The 22,493-nt window shown below is 41.2% G+C and overlaps 1 protein-coding gene across 2 annotated transcripts in view; it reads left to right on the forward strand.

The window, feature by feature from the left end:
- The window catches only part of LEPR (leptin receptor), a 40,035-nt gene that overhangs the window by 12,173 nt on the left and 5,369 nt on the right, over positions 1-22,493 (forward strand). The window contains exons 5-16 of one of the 2 annotated variants that reach the window (XM_064720095.1): positions 219-424; positions 5,131-5,276; positions 7,046-7,193; positions 9,728-10,024; positions 11,820-11,934; positions 14,014-14,213; positions 15,135-15,286; positions 17,612-17,771; positions 19,821-19,903; positions 20,544-20,760; positions 21,476-21,658; positions 22,176-22,271. In XM_064720095.1, coding sequence (XP_064576165.1) covers positions 219-424; positions 5,131-5,276; positions 7,046-7,193; positions 9,728-10,024; positions 11,820-11,934; positions 14,014-14,213; positions 15,135-15,286; positions 17,612-17,771; positions 19,821-19,903; positions 20,544-20,760; positions 21,476-21,658; positions 22,176-22,271 — 2,003 coding nt within the window. The remainder of the gene's footprint in view (positions 1-218; positions 425-5,130; positions 5,277-7,045; positions 7,194-9,727; positions 10,025-11,819; positions 11,935-14,013; positions 14,214-15,134; positions 15,287-17,611; positions 17,772-19,820; positions 19,904-20,543; positions 20,761-21,475; positions 21,659-22,175; positions 22,272-22,493) is intronic. The other variant, XM_064720096.1, reaches the window with a different exon arrangement.

Consider the following 22,493-nt stretch of genomic DNA (forward strand, 5'->3'; position numbering starts at 1 on the left):
AGGTAAAACAGCCCTGTGTGCCTAAAGAAAATCTAGGAATTCTGTAATGGAATTGTGTTCATTACTTGAAAGCCATTTAAAAAGGGAGAAGCAGCAAAGTTTGGTGGTTTTTTTCATTAATTATTTTAATTCTTTGATCAATAAACCATACCCAGATGGCCACGCCTATTGAGATACACAAAATAATTTTGTTTCCTGTTTTGTTTTCCCCCCTGCAGGTCGGAGCTGTCCCTGGGGGCTGCATCCACGAGCTCCCTGCAGGGCACAGTGAGGGTGGCTCCGTGTGACTGCAGGGACCGGGCCAGCTGCCAGTGCCTGCTGGGCACCCCGAGCCTCGGGCACACCTACCTGCTGTGGCTGCAGGTGGTGGCAGGGGACACAGCCCTGGGGTCACCCCTGCTGGCCCTGCAGCCCTGGGACATCGGTGAGCACGGCTGGACCCCCGGCCATGGAGCTCTGAGCCAGGGGCTGAGCTGGGAGCGCAGCTGAGAGAGGGAAAATGATGGGTTTTCATTGAGAGCTTCAGTGGATCAGGGGTTGGGTTAGAAGTGTAGTTAGCAAGGGTCATACATTGGGATTGGGTTGGGTTAGAAGTGTAGTTAGCAAAGTCATACATTGGGATTGGGTTGGGTTACAAGTGTAGTTAGCAAAGTCATACATTTGGATTGGATTAGAAGTGTACTTAGCAAAGCTCATACACTGGGATTGGGTTGGATTAGAAGTGTACTTAGCAAAGGTCATACACTGGGATTGGGTTGGGTTAGAAGTGTAGTTAGCAAGGGTCTTACATTGGGATTGGGTTGGGTTACAAGTGTAGTTAGCACAGCTCATACATTGGGATTGGGTTGGGTTACAAGTGTAGTTAGCAAAGGTCATACATTGAGATTGAGTTGGGTTACAAGTGTAGTTAGCAAGGGTCTTACATTGGGATTGGGTTGGGTTACAAGTGTAGTTAGCAAGGGTCTTACATTGTGATTGGGTTGGGTTAGAAGTGTCATTAGCAAGGGTCATACATTGGGATTGGGTTGGGTTAGAAGTGTCGTTAGCAAGGGTCTTACATTGGGATTGAGTTGGGTTACAAGTGTAGTTAGCAAAGGTCACACATTGGGATTGGGTTGGTTTAGAAGTGTAGTTAGCAAGCGTCTTACATTGGGATAGGGTTGGGTTACAAGTGTAGTTAGCAAGGGTCATACATTGGGATTGGGTTGGGTTAGAAGTGCAGTTAGCAAGGGTCATACTTTGGGATAGGGTTGGGTTACAAGTGTAGTTAGCAAAGTCATACATTGGGATTGGGTTGGGTTACAAGTGTCATTAGCAAAGCTCATACTTTGGGATTGGGTTGGATTAGAAGTGTACTTAGCAAAGGTCATACACTGGGATTGGGTTGGGTTAGAAGTGTAGTTAGCAAGGGTCTTACATTGGGATTGGGTTGGGTTACAAGTGTAGTTAGCAAAGCTCATACATTGGGATTGGGTTGGGTTACAAGTGTAGTTAGCAAAGGTCATACACTGGGATTGGGTTGGGTTACAAGTGTAGTTAGCAAAGCTCATACTTTGGGATTGGGTTGGGTTACAAGTGTAGTTAGCAAAGTCATACTTTGGGATTGGGTTGGGTTACAAGTGTAGTTAGCAAGGGTCTTACATTGGGATTGGGTTGGGTTAGAAGTGTAGTTAGCAAAGTCATACTTTGGGATTGGGTTGGGTTACAAGTGTAGTTAGCAAAGTCATACATTGGGATTGGGTTGGGTTAGAAGTGTAGTTAGCAAAGGTCATACATTGGGATTGGGTTGGGTTAGAAGTGTAGTTAGCAAAGGTCATACATTGGGATTGAGTTGGGTTACAAGTGTAGTTAGCAAAGCTCATACACTGGGATTGGGTTGGTTTAGAAGTGTAGTTAGCAAAGCTCATACACTGGGATTGGGTTGGGTTACAAGTGTAGTTAGCAAAGTCATACATTGGGATTGGGTTGGTTTGGAAATGTAGTTTGCAAAGGTCATACATTGGGATTGGGTTGGGTTAGAAGTGTAGTTAGCAAGGGTCTTGCTCATACTTTGGGATTGGTTTGGGTTAGAAGTGCAGTTAGCAAAGTCATACATTGGGATTGGGTTGGGTTAGAAGTGTCATTAGCAAAGTCATACTTTGGGATTGGGTTGGGTTAGAAGTGTCGTTAGCAAAGGTCATACATTGGGATTGGGTTGGGTTAGAAGTGTAGTTAGCAAGGGTCTTACATTGGGATTGGGTTGGGTTAGAAGTGTAGTTAGCAAAGTCATACATTGGGATTGGGTTGGGTTAGAAGTGCAGTTAGCAAGGGTCATACTTTGGGATAGGGTTGGGTTACAAGTGTAGTTAGCAAAGTCATACATTGGGATTGGGTTGGGTTACAAGTGTAGTTAGCAAGGTCATACATTGGGATAGGGTTGGGTTACAAGTGTACTTAGCAAAGTCATATATTGGGATTGGGTTGGGTTAGAAGTGTCGTTAGCAAAGGTCATACACTGGGATTGGGTTGGGTTACAAGTGTAGTTAGCAAGGGTCATACATTGGGATTGGGTTGGGTTAGAAGTATAGTTAGCATAGGTCATACATTGGGATTGGGTTGGGTTACAAGTGTAGTTAGCAAAGTCATACATTGGGATTGGGTTGGGTTACAAGTGTAGTTAGCAAAGTCATACATTGGGATTGGGTTGGGTTACAAGTGTAGTTAGCAAAGGTCATACATTGGGATTGGAGCTTAACAAGGAAATGAATTGATACCAGGTGGGATAACTGGAACAAGGTTGGGAATGACAGGTGAGGAACAAAGTACAGAAACAGTGCAGGAGCCATAAATACAACTGAATTCTAAGAATGAGAGGAGGTTTGGACTGGGACCAGCAGGCCAAGGAGCCCTGCAGCTTGACAAGGGTGGAGAGTTCACCATGAGGAAGAGGTTTTACTTCCTCTTCAAAGGAAGAGTCAGAACTTACTGTTCTGAAATGGGTCAGAACCCATTGCTTTGGGTCAGAACCCATTTCTTTGTGTTCTGACCCATCTCAGAGCCCACCAAGCCAATCAAGGAGGACAATTGCACAGCCCTAATGGACATCCAGCTAATTAAAATACAAAGTGAGAGAGTTAATGATTATGTAACTGGTGTCCTGGAAACCATCTGAATAAGGAAAACCCTTTTGGATAAATAGAGAGTAGGAGTTTGTGACTTGTCTTTGGGAGGTTACTCCCCAGCTGTCCAGTGCTGTAATAAATACACCCTCTTTTCAGCACTGTAATAAATACACCCTCTTTTCAGCATAAATGTACCCTCTTTTCAGCTTTAATTAGTAGAAGAGTCATCTGCCCATGCTCCACAACAGCAGCAGGATGGTTCTGCTGGGAAAGGGGCACAGACAGGGCAGGAAAAGCTCCCTAATCCCTGTCTGGGCTCCAGTGCAAACCACACTGAGCACAGCCCAAGCACTCAAATATTGGTTGTTTCTCGTTTTTTTCCTTTCCAATCAGAACCTCTCTGTGCACAAGACTGGCCCAGTGGTGGAGCTTGTTGCTGAGGGCTTCAATTAAATTCAAAAAGCTCTTCCCACAGTTGCTTAGCAAGAAATCCCACCCATTTTCCCAAGCAGCTCTCTGATCCTGATGTTTTTTCCTCACCCATGCAAGCCCAAGCTGGAAAACATTCCTGTGTGTTTGATCAAGCTCACACTCTCCTGACATGATGAATTTGAGATGTGCTGCTATCCAACGTGCCCAGTTATTGCAGATTTGGGCAGATTTCATAAAGGCAGGAGCTGTCAGCTGCAGGGGAAAAAAATTAAAGTTTTATGAACATCTTATTAACTTAAAAACTTAGGAACTTTATGAAGTTCCTCCTAACTGATGTGCTCTGCAGACAGAACCAGTTAAAATCTCTGGGTGGGCTGGTTTGGAAGATGAGAGGTGGCATTTTCCATCCTGCTGGTTTGAAATGATGCTGCAGGAAAAAATTAAAAATTCAGGCTGGAGTCTGCCAGTATTTAAAAATGACACAATGAGTTAGCTCTGCTTAGTGAAGCATGTTTTTAAAATGCACAATATTAATATATGTTCTGCCAAGATTTAGCTCAATTAAAACTATTTTGAATGTAGAACTCTTGAGTGCTTGTGCCACGTGGATTTTATTTGCTGATAGGGGAGCAGGTGGCATCAGAACCATCATTATCTGTGGGATCTGATTCAGGGAAATGTGATGGCAAAGCCACTGACTTTTATTTGCTTCCTCCCCAATCACTCCCTGCTGGCCTTCCTGAAGTTAATTGCTTTGAGATGGTCCAGAAGTAGAAATTAAATAAAATCTGACTTGGTGTGGTAGATCTATACTGAAAATGCAAAGAGAATTTTGTTATAAATAACTAAATAAAATCTGATTTGGTTGATGGATTTATATGGAAATAATTAGAGATATTTGCTATAACTGAGTGACATTCCAGTAATGCAGGTAAATGGGACCCTTGGAGAGCTGCACCCCAGAGCAGGTGGGATTTGAGGGGAACATTTGCCCACTGCCCAGGAATTTTGGGAATGTTTTCCCTTCAGCTTCTGCAGGGTTTTGCTCTTCCATGGGCAAAACTTGGCTGGGAATGAGGGCAGGGCCAGCCAAGGTCTGAGTACCAGGGAGAAGCAGGGCCTTGGCTCCTTGGCATTGTCCGAGGAATGGAATCCTGGGCATTTCCCACTTCATCCCCATGGGAATATCCAAACTGTCCATTTTCACTCTCCTGGACACCTCCTTTCCCAGCCAGTTTCCCATATCTGGAAATATGTTTGCAATATCATCCCTTGGAAGGATGGGAATGTTTAGGAAATCCCAGTGTACACTATAAGGAGCAAATTGATTTTCTCAGCATTCCTATCATTCAAGGCAGGTAAGCCAGGGCTTGGCTACTGGGAAAAGTTGTGGCCTGAGGGAAGAAACTCCTGCAGGTTTAAGGGAAATGGGAGGTCAAACAGCATTTCTGGGTGACTGCAGCAGCACCAGGGTGACAACGCAGAACAGCTCTTGGAAACTGAGTTTAAAAGAGCTGAGTTAGGTGTGAGTTGTGACTGGGTGAAGCCCAGCAGCCTGGGCGAGGCTGGGCTGACCTGTGGGTGGATGTGTGTGCAGTGAAGCCCGAGGCCCCCGTGAGGCTGCGCCTGGAGCTGGCCGAGAGGGGGCAGGTGAAGCTCTGCTGGTCCAGCCCTGCCCCGCCGCCCTTCCCTCTGCAGCACCAAGTGAGGGTCTCTGCGCCCCCGGGCCGCGGGGACAGCCAGGTGAGCACCGTGCCTTCTTCGGGGGCTGGGCATTCCCGAACCCCGGCATTCCCAAATCCCGGCATTCCTGAATCCCGGCATTGCCGAACCCCGGCATTCCCGAATCCTGGCATTCCTGAACCCCGGCATTCCCGAATCCCGGCATTCCCAAATCCCGGCATTCCCAAATCCCGGCTTTGCCGATCCCGGCATTCCCAAACTCTGGCATTCCCGAATACTGGCCATTCCACCGAATCCCCCGGCGTTCCAAATCCCGGCATTCCCAAATCCCGGCATTCCCGAATCCTGGCATTCCCAAATCCCGGCATTCCCGAATCCCGGCTTTGCCGAATCCCGGCATTCCCAAATCCCGGCATTCCCGAATCCTGGCATTCCTGAATCCCGGCATTCCCAAATCCCGGCATTCCCGAATACTGGCATTCCTGAATCCCGGCTTTGCCAAATCCCGGCATTCCCGAGTACCAGCATTCCCGAACCCCGGCATTCCCAAATCCTGGCATTCCCGAATCCCGGCTTTGCTAAATCCGGCATTCCCGAATCCTGGCATTCCCGAATCCCGGCATTCCCGAATCCCGGCTTTGCCAAATCCCGGCATTCCCGAATCCCGGCATTCCCAAACCCCGGCATTCCCAAATCCTGGCATTCCCGAATCCCGGCATTGCCAAATCCCGGCATTCCCGAATCCTGGCATTCCCGAATCCCGGCATTCCCAAATCCGGCATTCCCAAATCCTGGCATTCCCGAATCCCGGCTTTGCCACCGCTCCCCTGGGCCTTGGATTGGGAGGGGGGCTCTTCTGGTGGAGCTGGGCTTAGCTCGCTGCTTTTCCCTGGAAAATCTGGGCTTAGCTCGCTGCTTTTTCCTGGAAAATCTGGGTTTAGCTGGCTGCTTTTTCCTGGAGAAGCTGGGCTTAACTCACTGCCTTTTCCTGGAAAAGCTGGGCTTAGCTTGCTGCTTTTCCCTGGAAAACCTGGGCTTAGCTCGCTGCTTTTCCCTGGAAAATCTGGGTTTAGCTCGCTGCTTTTTCCTGGAGAAGCTGGGTTTAATTTACTTCTGTTTCCTGGAGAAGCTGGGCTTAGCATGATGCTTTTCCCTGGAAAACCTGGGTTTAGCTCGCTGCTTTTTCCTGGAGAAGCTGGGCTTAACTCACTGATTTTCCTGGAAAAGCTGGGCTTAGCTCTCTGCTTCTCCCTGGAAAATCTGGGTTTTACATCGGTCCCCACCAAGAGAAGCCCCATCTCCTGCTGGCTCTCACAAACAAACTCCCATTTTTCTCCTTGAGTGAAATCCTGGATTGTGGGAAGTCTAAGCCCATTTTCTTTCAGCATTCTATATGTTCCCTAACTCATCTGTGTTTTATATTTATAAGTTTTATTATAAATAGTTTTTTTTTCTCTTCCTACCATGCAAGTGGCTCTGGAATAACAAGCAGCTGTTAATTAGCAACCCATAATGAAACAAGTCATTTCCCACAGAGTTATACAATTTCCAGCAGTCTCAAATTGACAGTAAATTTAAAGAAGAAAGATTTTTTAACCCAGCTTTCTACCTAAAAACATAGAAAATCCTTGTGCAGAGTATAAGGATGTTATCTCATGTCTCTTAAGTAACAAATTTATTTGCTCAGCACTCCCATCCTTCTTAAAAACTGAGTTGAAAGAGAAGGCATGAAAGAGAATTCAGGGAATTCTGACTCCATAGAGTTTATTTATGTTCTTTCTGCGTTTTCCTGTTTCTTTTTACAACAATAATGGGTTTGGACCATCCAGCAGATGCTTCAGGTTGCCCTGGAAAGCTCCATGGCCGTGGACAATGCCCTGCTGGACTCTCCATGCTCAGTGCAAGTGAGGAGCAGGAATCTCCGTGCTCCAGGCTTCTGGAGTGACTGGAGCTCACCCTACAACCTCAGTGTGGGAGGTAGGACACCTGCAGGCCTGGGGATAAAGCTGATTTCCCAGCTGGTTTGTGGGTTTTGTGTTGGGAATTGAGTTGGGATGGGAGATCCTGTGGGAGCCTTTCCTGCCTGAGGCTCAGCTCCCTCTATCCCCTATAATATTGAAATAATAATTTCAATAGTATGTAATATTATTTAATAATATTATATAGTTTTTGCATAATATTGGGATGGGAGATCCTGTGGGAGCCTTTCCTGCCTGAGGCTCAGCTCCCTCTATCCCCTATAATATTGAAATAATAATTTCAATAGTATGTAATATTATTTAATAATATTATATAGTTTTTGCATAATATTGGGATGGGAGATCCTGTGGGAGCCTTTCCTGCCTGAGGCTCAGCTCTCTCTATCCCCTATAATATTGAAATAATAATTTCGATATTATGTAATATTATTTAATAATATTATATAGTTTTTGCATAATATATATAATAATTACATAATAATATATGATATTATTATATGATATTACACAAAATATATAATCTTGTCAATAGTAATAATGACAATAAAATAATAAAAGATAATACATAGTATATAATATAATAGATATATAATAATATATAATGTAGTACGGTATAATATTATTATATGGTATGTAATAATAATAATAGTTATTATTATCATCATCATCATCATCATAATTTGATTTTTTTCCCCTTTTCAATTTCAATGGATTCCCCCCCTTTTTATCTTTTGTGTAACCTGGGGATATTGAAGATTATTTTAATCAGAATTTAGAAACTTTAGGTATGGAGGGAGGCAGTCCAAGGCTCATTTCAGCATCTGTAGCAATCATAACAAATTATTATTATTACTATTACTATTACTATTACTATTACTATTACTATTACTATTACTATTATTATTATATAAATGTAATAATATTTAATAATATCATAATAGTAGATATTATTATATAATAAAACATATTATTGTATCGTATTATTATATACTATTACACATAATATATAATATAATATTGTCAGTAAGAGTAATAATAATAACATACAACATATTACACAATAGATAGTATAATAATATATAGTATAATACAATATAAAAGTATTCTATTATATGGTATGTAATATACCTTATACTTATACTTATACTAATAATAATACGAATAATACTACTACTACTAATAATAGTTTATGATAATTATAATTTCAATATTTAATAATACCATAATAGTATATATTATTATATAATATAACATCTTATTACATCATATTATTATATACTATTACACATAATATATAGTATTGTCAATAGTAATAATAATAATAATAATAATAATAATAATAATTCTTCAAAAATAACATTAAACAAAATACATAATGTATAATGTAATAATATATAATATAATATGATATACAATTATTATATGGTATGTAATATATTATATACTTCTTCTTCTTCATCTTCTTTGTCTTCTTCATCTTCTTCTTCTTCTTCTTCTTCTTCCTATTACTATTACTATTACTATTACTATTACTATTACTATTACTACCATTACTACTATTACTATTATTACTATTAATAATAATAATAATTCAAAAATAACATTAAACAAAATACATAATGTATAATATAATATGGTATACAATTATTATATGGTATGTAATATATTATATACTTCTTTGTTTTCTTTATCTTCTTCTTCTTCTTCTTCTTCGTCTTCTTCTTCTTCTTCTTCTTACTATTACTACCATTACTACTATTACTATTATTATTAATAATAATATAATAATAATAATAATAATAATAATAATAATAATAATTCAAAAATAACATTAAACAAAATACATAATATATAATATAATAATGTATAGTATAATATGGTATACAATTATTATATGGTTTGTAATATATTATATACTTCTTCTTCTTCTTCTTCTTCTTCTTCCTATTACTATTACTACCATTACTACTATTACTATTATTACTACTACTAATAATAATAATTCAAAAATAACATTAAACAAAATACATAATGTATAATGTAATAATATATAATATAATATGATATACAATTATTATATGGTATGTAATATATTATATACTTTTTGTTCTTGTTCTTGTTCTTCTTCTTCTTCTTCTTCTTCTTGTTCTTCTTCTTGTTCTTCTTCTTCATGTTCTTCTTGTTCTTCTTCTTCTTGTTCTTCTTCTTCTTGTTCTTCTTCTTCTTCTTCTTGTTCTTCTTGTTCTTGTTCTTCTTTTTCTTGTTGTTGTTCTTCTTCTTCTTCTTCTTGTTCTTCTTCTTCTTCTTCTTGTTCTTCTTGTTCTTCTTGTTCTTGTTCTTCTTCTTGTTCTTCTTGTTCTTCTTGTTCTTCTTGTTCTTCTTCTTACTATTACTATTACTATTACTATTACTATTACTATTACTATTACTATTACTATTACTATTACTATTACTACTGTTATTACTATTATTACTATTATTAATGCACTTTGTGGTTCAGTTCCCCCCTGACTGGATTTCCCTTTCCCCCAGCCCAGGTGCTGTATTTCCCGGCCCGGGCTCTGGCCCGCGCTGGCTCCAGCCTGTCCTTCCTGTGCACGTTCCGGAACCGCTCGGAGCCCGTGCCGGCGCGGGAGCTGGTGTGGTGGCTGAACCTGGCCGAGCCGCTGCCCGCCAGCCGCACCTCGGTGCTGAGCAGCCGCGTCAGCCGGGTGACCCTGCCCGAGCTGAGAGCCACCGAGCCCCGCGGCAGCTTCCTGTACAGCGCGCTGTACTGCTGCCACCGCAGCCGCCAGTGCCACCGCGCCTACGCCGAGCTCTACGTCGTAGGTACGGCTCGGGGGGATGTTCCGTTCATAGCCAGGATGGAGTATTGCCAGTTCAAATCCTTTCTTGCCCTTGGGGGTTTTGGTTTTGGTTGGGTTTTTTGGGGTTTTGTTTGTTTGTTTGTGTTTTTTTGGTTTTGTGGTTTTTTGTTTCTTTGTTGTGGTGTTTGTGAGGGTCCCCAGGACGAGGTGAGAGATGAGAGTCTGACTCCATGTTCTCAGAAGGCTGATTTGTTATTCTATTCTATTCTATTCTATTCTATTCTATTCTATTCTATTCTATTCTATTCTATTCTATCCATCCCATCCCATCCCATCCCATCCCATCCCATCCCATCCCATCCATCCATCCCATCCCATCCCATCCCATCCCATCCCATCCATCCCATCCCATCCCATCCCATCCCATCCCATCCCATCCCATCCCATCCCATCCCATCCATCCCATCCATCCCATCCCATCCCATCCCATCCCACCCCATCCCACCCCACCCCATCCCATCCCATCCCATCCATCCATCCATCCCATCCCATCCCATCCCATCCCACCCCATCCCACCCACCCCATCCCATCCCATCCCACCCCATCCCATCCATCCCATCCCATCCCATCCCATCCATCCCATCCCATCCCATCCCATCCCATCCCATCCCATCCCATCCCATCCCATCCTGCTATACTAAAACTATACTAAAGAAAGAGAAGGATGCAGACAGGAGGTTTAACAAGAATAAATAATAAAAACTCATTACTGACTCCTCAGAGTCCAACACAGCCTGACTGTGATTGGTCATGAAGTAAAAACAATTCACATGTTTGGAGAAACAATCTCCAGACCGCATTCCAGGGCAGCAAACACAGCAGAAGCTGAGGCTTCTCTGCTTCCCAGGAGAAGAAATCCTGGTGAAGGGATTTTTTAGAAAATATCATGGTGACTGTTTGTTTGTTTGTTGAGTTTTGGTTTGGTTTTTTTTGTCGTTGGTGTTTTGGTTTTTTGATTTTTTTTTTGTTTGTTTGTTTGTTTTTTGTTTCATTTTGTGTTGGAATTTGAAATGTGGGGAATTCTCAGAACTTCAGGTTTATAAGTTAAAGCTCAGAATTAAACACAAGGTTTGATTTGAGGCTTTGGGAAAAGCTTCTAAACTTAAGTGTTAGAAGTGAGGATGTGGATTTATAGTTTAAAGACACATTTAATAAAGGAAAGTTTAGAGTTTTAGAGTTTAAGATACAGAAAAAATAAAAGCAGTCACAAATGTAAAAATGTTAAAGCTTAGAATTAAACAAGATTTGATTTAAGGCTTTGGAAACTTCAGTGTTTGAAGCGAGGATATGGATTTGTCGTTTAAAGACATGTTAAGAAAGTTTAGAGTTTTAGAGTTTAAGATATAGAAAAAATAAAAGTAGTTATAAAGGTAAACAAGAAATTTAGAGTGCAGCGCTGTAAGTTTGTGTGTTATAACATGATTGACTAAGCTTACATTTAGCATGAAGATTGGGTCAAAACCATAAATATTTAAAGATTGGGTCAAAAACATAAATATTTTTGTTGGTAGTGTTTTATTAGTCAATAACTCTTTAAAAAGTCTTGTAACCAAGAGTTTTGAGACTTTTAAAACTATGCTGTGAAGATGTGAGCTGAACTCACTTTTCTTACTTATGTGGAAGATAAAAAAAATAAACCACATCATCAAAACCAATTCAAAAGTTCCATTTCAAATTACTTCAAAAATTCCTCACAGTTTTGTTTGGTAGCAACCATTGTATGTTATTAATTAAGCTTTTAATGTCTTTTGATTAGACATGGATTTTAATATCTCCTGTGAGACTGATGGCTACCAGACTAAAATGACTTGCAGGTGGTCTGCAAACCCCACCACCCTGCTCCTGGGCACTCTGCAGTTGAGATATCACAGGTATGGATGGAGTTTAATTCTCTTTTTGTGTTTGGAAAGCATTGCTCAAAATATTTTAGTGTCAAAGAATTCTGGAGAAATGTAATTATAGAATGAACAGATTCTTTATTCTGTGTGCAGGAAGGGAACCAGAGATAGCTGAGTGTGGAGCAGATTTTATTTATAGGGTTTTTCAGCATTTTTCAACCTGCTTGGGAGCCAGTTCTCTTCAAGAAGATTTCTTGGATCAGTTAAAAAAATTATTCCAGTTGCTCCTACCTACAAGCTGTAAGGAAATAAGGGAAAAGCCCATTCCCAGTGGGAATGTCTGGCCTGGGGGAGCTGTAGAATCCCTGTCCTTGGAGCCTCTCAGGTCCTGACAGCTCCATCTGATCTGAATTTAATTCTGCTCTGAGTCTGACACGGGACTTGAAACCTCCTGAGGTCTCCACTCAGTCTTTGATTCTTCTATAATTTTTTAAATAATTTTTTCTATGTGCACACAGGTAAAAACAGAGGGTGAAACCAACTCATTCCAAGCTGGTAAAAGTCTTGTTTGAAGAACCAAACCTTAGCAGGTGAAGGGAATGTTGCTTTGTGAAGGCAGCAATTCCCAGAATTCCCAGAATCCCAGGCTGGTTTGGGTTGGGAGGGACCTCAAAATCATCCCATTCCATCCCTGATGTTGAGCTTGAGGGTTTCCACTCAGACAGACAGACAGACAGACTGCCCTTTCTGAGGCAAAAAATCCATAATTTTACTGCTCTGCTGGGCTGGAGATGCAGGAATTTTGGCCAACAGCTTCCATCAGCCCTGCCTAATCCTTTGGAAAGGCAGCCTGTCTTGTCTGGTGGAGTTCTGGATGATCCTGGTGCCCAGGTGAATATTTCCCAGGGTTTGTGGACTGAAGGAATAACTGGAATGCTGGAAAGTGCAAGTGGAAGCTTTTGGGGCAGGATTAATGCCTGGCTGAGTGCTGAGGTAGCTTTTGTTTACTCTGCCTTGACAAATACGGATCTAGTGAGTGCACTGCTGGGCAGGGAGCTGGGAATAAACCCCATGCTGCTCGTGGTGCCTTTTATTCCCTCTTCCTCACTGCTCAGGTTTAGCTAAAAATGTCATTTTCTAGTAGGAGGTGATAATGTGGAGATTCGTTGGTGCTCCTGCAGGATCAAACAGTGACATTACCACTGCCTGCAAATCCTTCCCAGATGCTGCTGATCGTTCTTTTTGTTCTGGTTTTTGTGGTTATTTGTTCAGAGTGAGACCTGAAAGAGGGAAAATGCAATAAAATTGCTGCTGCTGTTGCCTTTGGGAGCTGGAGTGCAGCGCTGCTGTGTGTGATGCTCTGCCTGTGGGGTTTTGTTCTGCTCGGGTTGTTCCTGCATCTTCCCCTGCAGGAGAAACAGCTCCAGAGGGATGGTCCTGTGGGAGCAGGGAATGCTCCAACCCCAATTCCAGAGCACCAGGCACTGCTCTAATCCTGGGGGCACAAAGGGGGAGCTTCCACCCGGTGTAACCCTGGTGGTTCCTCTGAGTAACTCACACCCCCTCCAGCCCCTCTCCTCACCAGTCTGAGGAGGAAGCTGAACAATTCCCACTCCAGGAATTTATCCAGATCCATTTTGTCCAAAAGCCAAGGCTCCTCTCTTCTGTTGCCAGGTGTGATAATTGGACATGGGGTTTTTAATCCAGAGTTGATGTTTTGGTGGGATTTGCTGGAGACCTCACTGGGTGTCTGTGGCAGCTTCCCCCTGGTTGCCAGTTGGGATTTTGGAAGTCATTCCTGCCTGGAGTCAGTTCTTGGCAGATTTGCCTTGCTGTGTTCATTGCCAATCCCTCAAATCCCACAATTGATGAGGATTTGGAGCTGCCTTCTCTTGTTGTACCTGCTGCTTTTGTTGTTTGTCCTGCCTTTTGCAGAGCCAAAGCTTTGAGGAGTGACTCTGAAATGTTTTTTATCCTTTCAGTGCAGACTCAGGTTCAAGATCCAAACAATCCTCAAAATCCCAGGAGTTTGCAGTGCCTCCATTCCTTTAATTCCCTCCAGATTTACACTTGCAGTGCATCAACTGAATGTGGTTTTTTCCCTCTTTTAAGGAGCCAAATTTATTGCTCTGACTTTCCAAGCCCATCTCCAGACTCAGAGGTGAAGGAATGCCTTTTGCAGGGGAACCATTCCTACGAGTGCACATTCCAGCCCATTTTCCTGCTATCTGGATATACCCTGTGGATAGAGTTCAAACACTCCCTGGGAACACTGCAATCCTCCCCAACCTGTGTCATCCCAGCAGATGTGGGTAGGTCAAGATCCTTCCCTTGTGCCCCTGAATTTTTAAGTGGTGTAGGGAAAGAATTTTCCCACAGGTTTTCAATAAAAACATGAGGGTTTGATATTACCTTAAAGAAAAATTGGTTTAAATGTTATTTCCGTACAGGGTTTTAAATGAAACATCCACTTCTGCCTGTTATTCCCTCTACGGAAGAAATACAAAAGAATCTGTTGTGCTTTAAGTGAAAATGAAATACCTGGAAACATTCCCATGGGTTCTGTGTTTCCAGTCCTGCTTTCCCTGGAGCAGCAGAACCTTGTGTTACCCACCACCCTCAGCACAAGGAGAAGCCATCCATGGTTGGATCTATTGGGCAGTGCCAGTGGGTTTGATATTACCTTAAAGAAAAATTGGTTTAAATGTTATTTCCGTACAGGGTTTTAAATGAAACATCCACTTCTGCCTGTTATTCCCTCTACAGAAGAAATACAAAAGAATCTGTTGTGCTTTAAGTGAAAATGGAAACATTCCCATGGGTTCTGTGTTTCCAGTCCTGCTTTCCCTGGAGCAGCAGAGCCTTGCGTTACCCACCACCCTCAGCACAAGGAGAAGCCATCCATGGTTGGATCTATTGGGCAGTGCCAGTGGGTTTGATATTACCTTAAAGAAAAATTGGTTTAAATGTTATTTCCATACAGGGTTTTAAATGAAACATCCACTTCTGCCTGTTATTCCCTCTACGGAAGAAATACAAAAGAATCTGTTGTGCTTTAAGTGAAAATGGAAACATTCCCGTGGGTTCTGTGTTTCCAGTCCTGCTTTCCCTGGAGCAGCAGAGCCTTGCGTTACCCACCACCCTCAGCACAAGGAGAAGCCATCCATGGTTGGATCTATTGGGCAGTGCCAGTGCAGACTTTGCAGTAATTATTTCATTTTTCCATTTCCCAGTGAGGCCTCTGCCCCCTTCCAGCGTGGGAGCAGAAGTGACCAGGAGCACGGGGCTGCTGAACGTGAGCTGGGCCCCGCCTGTGTTTGCCAGCAGGGAGCTGACATTCCAGATCCGCTGGAGGCCAGGGGGCAGGGAGGAGCTTCCATGGCAGGTACGTCTGTTCCATCTGGCCTGGAGCAGCGGGCACCGCGCTGCTGCACTGTGGAGATGGTTTTTGTGGGGTTTATCCACGGGGGAAAATCACAAAATGCAAAAGAAGTTGCAGTGTCCACAAAGGAATTTTCCTCACAATCCCGCTTCCTCACGGGGTTCATTTTCAGGAATTTTGACTCTTGTGTCACAGACATCTTTTGTGAAAAATCCTTTCCTTAGGATTTTTCCTCCTGAGAAGCTGAGAGGCCTCAGGAACAAAATGCAGACAATGGTTATCTGCTGCTGTGGGATGCAACAGGTGCATCTGGGATTGGTCTCATGGGGTTGTTTCTAATTAATGGCCAATCACAGTCAGCTGGCTCGGACAGAGAGCTGAGCCACAAACCTTTGTTATCATTCTTTCCTATTCTATTCTTAGCCATTTATCCTTTCTTCTATTCTTTTAGCATAGTTTTAATGTAATATATATCATAAAATAATCCTTTATTTTTGTTATTCTTTATTCTTTAGCCATTTATCCTTTCTTCTATTCTTTTAGCATAGTTTTAATGTAATATATATAATAAAATAATCCTTTATTCTCTTCTTTATTCTATTCTTTGTTATCATTCTTTCCTATTCTATTCTTAGCCATTTATTCTTTCTTCTATTCTTTTAGCATAGCTTTAATGTAATATATATCATAAAATAATCCTTTATTTTTGTTATTCTTTATTCTATTCTTTATCATTCTTTCCTATTCTATTCTTAGCCATTTATCCTTTCTTCTATTCTTTTAGCATAGTTTTAATGTAATATATATCATAAAATAATCCTTTATTCTATTCTTTGTTACCATTCTTTCCTATTCTATTCTTAGCCATTTATCCTTTCTTCTATTCTTTTAGCATAGTTTTAATGTAATATATGTAATAAAATAATCCTTTATTTTTGTTATTCTTTATTCTATTCTTTATCATTCTTTCCTATTCTATTCTTAGCCATTTATCCTTTCTTCTATTCTTTTAGCATAATTATATATCATAAAATAATCCTTTATTCTATTCTTTATTCTATTCTTTATCATTCTTTCCTATTCTATTCTTAGCCATTTATCCTCTCTTCTATTCTTTTAGCATAGTTTTAATGTAATATATATCATAAAATAATAAATCAGCCTTCTGAGCCACGGAGTCAGACCCTCGTCTCTTCCCTCATCCTCGGGCCCCAGCAAACACTCTCACACACCCCTTTGTGCTCAGTGAACCCTCTCCCAGAGCTGCCCGAGCACCCCTATGTTGTGGTGTGTTGCAATGTCCTGTTTTACCTTCTCCCTTCCCCCTCGCCCCTCGCTGAGTGTGCCCTGTCAATCAGGCTGACATACCAGCAAGGCGTCGTGTGATTGGTCCCTCAGGCCTGGGGGACATTGGCCCGTATAGGTGTCCCTAGTCCCTTGAGACCCTGCCCCTTCACCTGGTTGGTGGCTCACCTGTCCCCTCCCCTTCCCCTGCCCTGAGCTTAAAATGTTAATGAGACCATGCGGCCTCATTCTGTTGGAGGAATTGTCCCAGTGCAGACCTCTGCACCCATGGAATAAACATCTGGATATAACCCTCTGGCAGAATCCACTCCTTCCTTCTCTTCACCATCGCCAGAAGCTCTCTCTCCTGAGGTAAACGGAGTCCTGACAAGCCTGGACTTGCCCCGCTGCACTCTCCGCCAAGGTATCTCTGGGGTAAAGCACCACAGTGCTGCCTTTGGCCCAGCAGCGAGGGTCACACTGACCCAGGCACCATCTAACTGGTTATATTGGGATTCATATTCCAATACCCTGGCAATCAGGCTAACATACCAGCAAGGCATCGTGTGATTGGTCCCTCAGGCCTGGGGGACATTGGCCCGTATAGGTGTCCCCAGTCCCTTGAGACCCTGCCCCTTCACCTGCTTGGTGGCTCACCTGTCCCCTCCCCTTCCCCTGCCCTGAGCTTAAAATGTTAATGAGACCATGCGGCCTCATTCTGTTGGAGGAATTGTCCCAGTGCAGACCTCTGCACCCATGGAATAAACATCTGGATATAACCCTCTGGCAGAATCCACTCCTTCCTTCTCTTCACCATCGCCAGAAGCTCTCTCTCCTGAGGTAAACGGAGTCCTGACAAGCCTGGACTTGCGTCTTGTGCCCCGCTGCACTCTCAGCCAAGGTATCTCTGGGGTAAAACACCACAGTGCTGCCTTTGGCCCAGCAGCGAGGGTCACACTGGCCCAGGCACCATCTAACTGGTTATATTGGGATTCTTATTCCAATACCCCTATGCCCTGACCGTGGCTGTTTTCCCTCTCCCAGCTGTACGAGGTGCCCGTGCCCGCGGGCGGCTGGGCGGCGGCCCCGGTGCCGCAGCCCTGTGTGCAGTACGAGGTGCAGGTGCGCTGCCGGGAGCTGCAGGGATCCGGCTACTGGAGCCACTGGAGCAGAGCAGCCCGGAGCCTGGTCCAGGACATCAGAGGTCTGTGCTCCAGGGATGTGCCCAGGTGCTGGCACGTGCCACGCTCAGCTGTGACATTAATATATGGAATTTATTACATATATTACATTAAAACTATGCTAAAAGAATAGAAGAAAGGATAAATGGCTAAGAATAGAATAGGAAAGAATGGTAAGAAAGAATAGAATAAAGGATTATTTTATTACATATATTACATTAAAACTATGCTAAAAGAATAGAAGAATAAAAAATAAAGAATATAAAGAATAACAAAAATAAAGGATTATTTTATTATATATATTTATCATTTATTTTATTATATATATTACATTAAAACTATGCTAAAAGAATAGAAGAAAGGATAAATGGCTAAGAACAGAATAGCAAAATGATAAGAAAGAATAGAATAAAGAAGAGAATAAGGGATTATTTTATGATGTATATTACATTGAAACTATGCTAAAAGAATAGAAGAAAGGATAGATGGCTAAGAATAGAACAGGAAAGAATGATAAGAAAAAATAGAATAAAGAATAACAACAATAGAATAAAGGATTATTTTATGATATATATTACAAATAAAAATATGCTAAGAATAGAAGAAAGAATAAGTGGCTAAGAACAGAATAGGAAAGAATGATAAGAAAGAATAGAATAAAGGATTATTTTATTATATATATTACATTAAAACTATGCTAAAAGAATAGAAGAAAGGATAAATGGCTAAGAATAGAATAGGAAAGAATGGTAAGAAAGAATAGAATAAAGGATTATTTTATGATATATATTACATTAAAACTATGCTAAAAGAATAGAAGAGAGGATAAATGGCTAAGAACAGAATAGCAAAATGATAACAAAGAATAGAATAAAGAATAACAAAAATAAAGGATTTTTTTATTACATATATTACATTAAAACTATGCTAAAAGAATAGAAGAAAGGATAAATGGCTAAGAACAGAATAGCAAAATGATAAGAAATAATAGAATAAAGAATAACAAGAAAGAATAGAATAAAGGATTATTTTATTATATATATTACATTAAAGCTATGCTAAAAGAATAGAAGAAAGGATAAATGGCTAAGAACAGAATAGGAAAGAATGGTAAGAAAGAATAGAATAAAGGATTATTTTATTACATATATTACATTAAAACTATGCTAAAAGAACAGAAGAATAAAAAATAAAGAATATAAAGAATAACAAAAATAAAGGATTATTTTATTATATATATTTATCATTTATTTTATTATATATATTACATTAAACTATGCTAAAAGAATGGAAGACAGGATAAATGGCTAAGAATAGAATAGGAAAGAACGATAAGAAAGAATAGAATAAAGAATGACAAAAATAAAGGATTATTTTATGATATATATTACATTAAAACTATGCTAGAAGAATAGAAGAAAGGATAAATGGCTAAGAACAGAATAGCAAAATGATAAGAAAGAATAGAATAAAGAATGACAAAAATAAAGGATTATTTTATGATATATATTACATTAAAACTATGCTAAAAGAATAGAAGAGAGGATAAATGGCTAAGAACAGAATAGGAAAGAATGATAACAAAGAATAGAATAAAGAATAACAACAATAGAATAAAGGACTATTTTATGATATATATTACATTAAAACTATGCTAAAAGAATAGAAGAGAGGATAAATGGCTAAGAATAGAATAGGAAAGAATGATAAAGAATAGAATAAAGAATAACAAAAATAAAGGATTATTTTATGATATATATTATATTAAAACTATGCTAAAAGAATAGAAGAGAGGATAAATGGCTAAGAATAGAATAGGAAAGAACGATAAGAAAGAATAGAATAAAGGATTATTTTATGATATATATTACATTAAAACTATGCTAAAAGAATAGAAGAAAGGATAAATGGCTAAGAACAGAATAGCAAAATGATAAGAAAGAATAGAATAAAGGATTATTTTATGATATATATTACATTAAAGCTATGCTAAAAGAATAGAAGAAAGGATAAATGGCTAAGAACAGAATAGGAAAGAACGATAAAAGAAATCCCAAATGGGTGTTTTGCAGCTCCCTTGCGAGGCCCGGAGTTCTGGCGGGCGGTTTCTGAGGATCCAGCCGGGAAGCAGAGGAATGTCACGCTCCTGTGGAAGGTGGGAGCAGCTGAGTTTGGGGCTTTCCCTGCGATCCTAAAAGCAGGTGGGGTTGTCAGGAGGGGAGTCTGACAGGCACATGAGGCCTGTGGGAATCGGGATTTGCCTTTTTTTGTGCTCCTGACAATTGCTTGGCTCATCCTAGAGGCAAGAGGTGAGTTCTGGTGGGAAATCTGGGATAAAATGGGAGGTGGTTTTGCCTTCTTTGCCTTAAAATGGTAATGCAGGACAGGAAAAAATTCCTCAGTGCCCATTCCTGTTTGCTCATGTGCTGCTCTGGGGTTTGAACCCTGAAAAATGTGCAAAACAGGGAATTGTTGTGGGAATCTGAAAGTTTGGCTCTCCTTGTCCTTCACTTCCCTTTGCTGGGAAGAGAGGGATGAGAGTCAGTTCTCAGAGAGGGAAATGAAGCCTTTAAAAGGACTCCAAAATGGAGTTGGCAAAGCCAGAGCCACGGATCAGTTTGCCCAAGGTCCTTGGATAAAAAACAGGAGCCAGGACCATTCAGGGTCCTGTTTTATTATTATTTATATTTTATTATTGGATCCCGTTTGCTTATAATTGGAGCTGCCCAAACAACCTTTGCTCTGGGAATCAGGACGGAACTCAGGAATTAATGCCCATGAATTAATTGCTGCAGCCCCTGATGCAGAATGACTCCTTGTGCAGCGTGAGCAGGTACATCATAAAGCACCAGAGCCCAGGGAGCCCCCCCTGGGAGGAATTTGTGGATCATGGCACCAGCTGGACATTCCCATGGATGGAGCCCACCCACACCGTCACCATCCTGGCCATGAATTCACTTGGAATCTCTGCAATTAATTCCAATTTGACTCTGTCCCAGCAAATGAGCACAGGTAAGGGCAGCAAGGAATGGGATGTGGGAAATGCCAGGAATCCTGGTGATGTTTGTGGGAAAAGCTTTCTTTTGGGATAAAATTCCCTCTGTTGGAATAAGGAATGTTTTATGGGGATACCTTCAGCACCAACTGAGCTGTTAGAAAACTCAGATTTCCTTTATGAAAATCCTGTGATTTTCATAAAGGTTGGGAAAAAAGTTGTCGCACTTCACTAATTAAATATAAAGTAATAAATCAAAGAAAAAGAAAATCCTGCTGGAGAACTGATCTTTCATCTCCTTTGTTTTGGGAGCACCCAACATTCCGGCTGGGGAATGTTTTGTTGTCTCCAAAATGAGATGTGGTCGTGTTTTGGGCTGCCAGGGTACAGAGCCCTCAGACTTCCTGAGCAGCAATTCCTGCTCCACTTCCTGAGCAGAAATCCCTGGATTTGGCTGCACTCTGCTAATTTATTCCCGAGATTTCAGGAGTTTTTAATTTTTGGTTAAGGATAATTAAGGAATTGCAGGTGAGAATTGGGATATTTGATGTCTATGATATAAACTTGATCTGTTTGTGCTTGGGACTGCTTTAGTGTAACCCACATTTTTGGTGGCTTGAAGAAAAAACCTCTCTGCTGCTGTGGCTTTATGATACAGAGGACAATTAAAGTGATAAAGTGGTGACACTTTTGGTGGGATGTGGATCCCAGGTGCTTTCCCTGTTTCCCCAGTGGATGCTGTGCAGTCCCTGAGTGCTTACCTGGTGAACAGCACCTGTGTGGTTGTGGTTTGGAGCCTCTCCCCCCAAACCCCTGGGATAAAATCCTTTGTGATTGAGTGGAGGAACCTGAACAAAGAGGAGCAGGTGAAATGGCTGCGAGTTCCTCCAGACCTCAGGAAATATTTCATTTATGGTGAGTGTGTGCTTGAAAATATAATTTGTGCTGTTAATTGGTGTGGAACTGAAAAATGTGGAATTTCTGAGCTCTGAGCCCTTTTTTCCCTTCTGTGTTTCTAATCACTTTTATTGACCAATAAACCAAATTGTGATGCTCATTAGAGGATTGCCTGTTGCATTAATAATCAGTTTAAGCTCTGGAGTGAGTTCATTTTGTGGCACTACAATAAAATTAGTTCTGGAATACTGAACACACCAGCTAATTATTCAAATGAATATCTGCATTTCCTTTGCATTTTGACTTTACTCCTGGGAATTATCCCAGGAGCTCCATAAGGTGTTAATTCCATGACAGAATAATGCTGGATTAATGGCTTGAATCTTGGGATTTTGAAGGGGGGATCTGTAAAAGATGGGTCCATTATTGCCCTCTCTGGGCTGATCTGAGCTCTGATCTGTGCCCAGAGCCTCTCTGGAGGGAATTGTTTAGAAGCTGATGGCAGTGGGTTCCAAAGGCTGGTTTCTCTTTGCAGATCACTTTATCCTGATTGAGAAGTACCAGTTCAGCCTCTACCCTGTGTTTGCTGGAGGAGTTGGCAAGGCCAGAGCCACGGATCAGTTTGCCCAAGGTGACTGTCAGGGGCTTTCCCCCTGTTTTTTATGAAGTAAAAGTGAACTTTAAGTGTAAAATCTCTCTTTTCTGAAAAAAAAAACCCTAACTAGTAATAAAGTCACTGTGGTGTACCTACAAACAGTGAACAGCTTTAATTTGAAAACCCTCTGTGGGCTGAGCTGAGTGAGGGATTAAACTCCTATTTAAATAATTCCTTTTTGTCTGTTTATTCCCAAGG

Source organism: Zonotrichia leucophrys, chromosome 8, assembly GCF_028769735.1.
Source record: "Zonotrichia leucophrys gambelii isolate GWCS_2022_RI chromosome 8, RI_Zleu_2.0, whole genome shotgun sequence".
NCBI lineage: Eukaryota > Metazoa > Chordata > Aves > Passeriformes > Passerellidae > Zonotrichia > Zonotrichia leucophrys.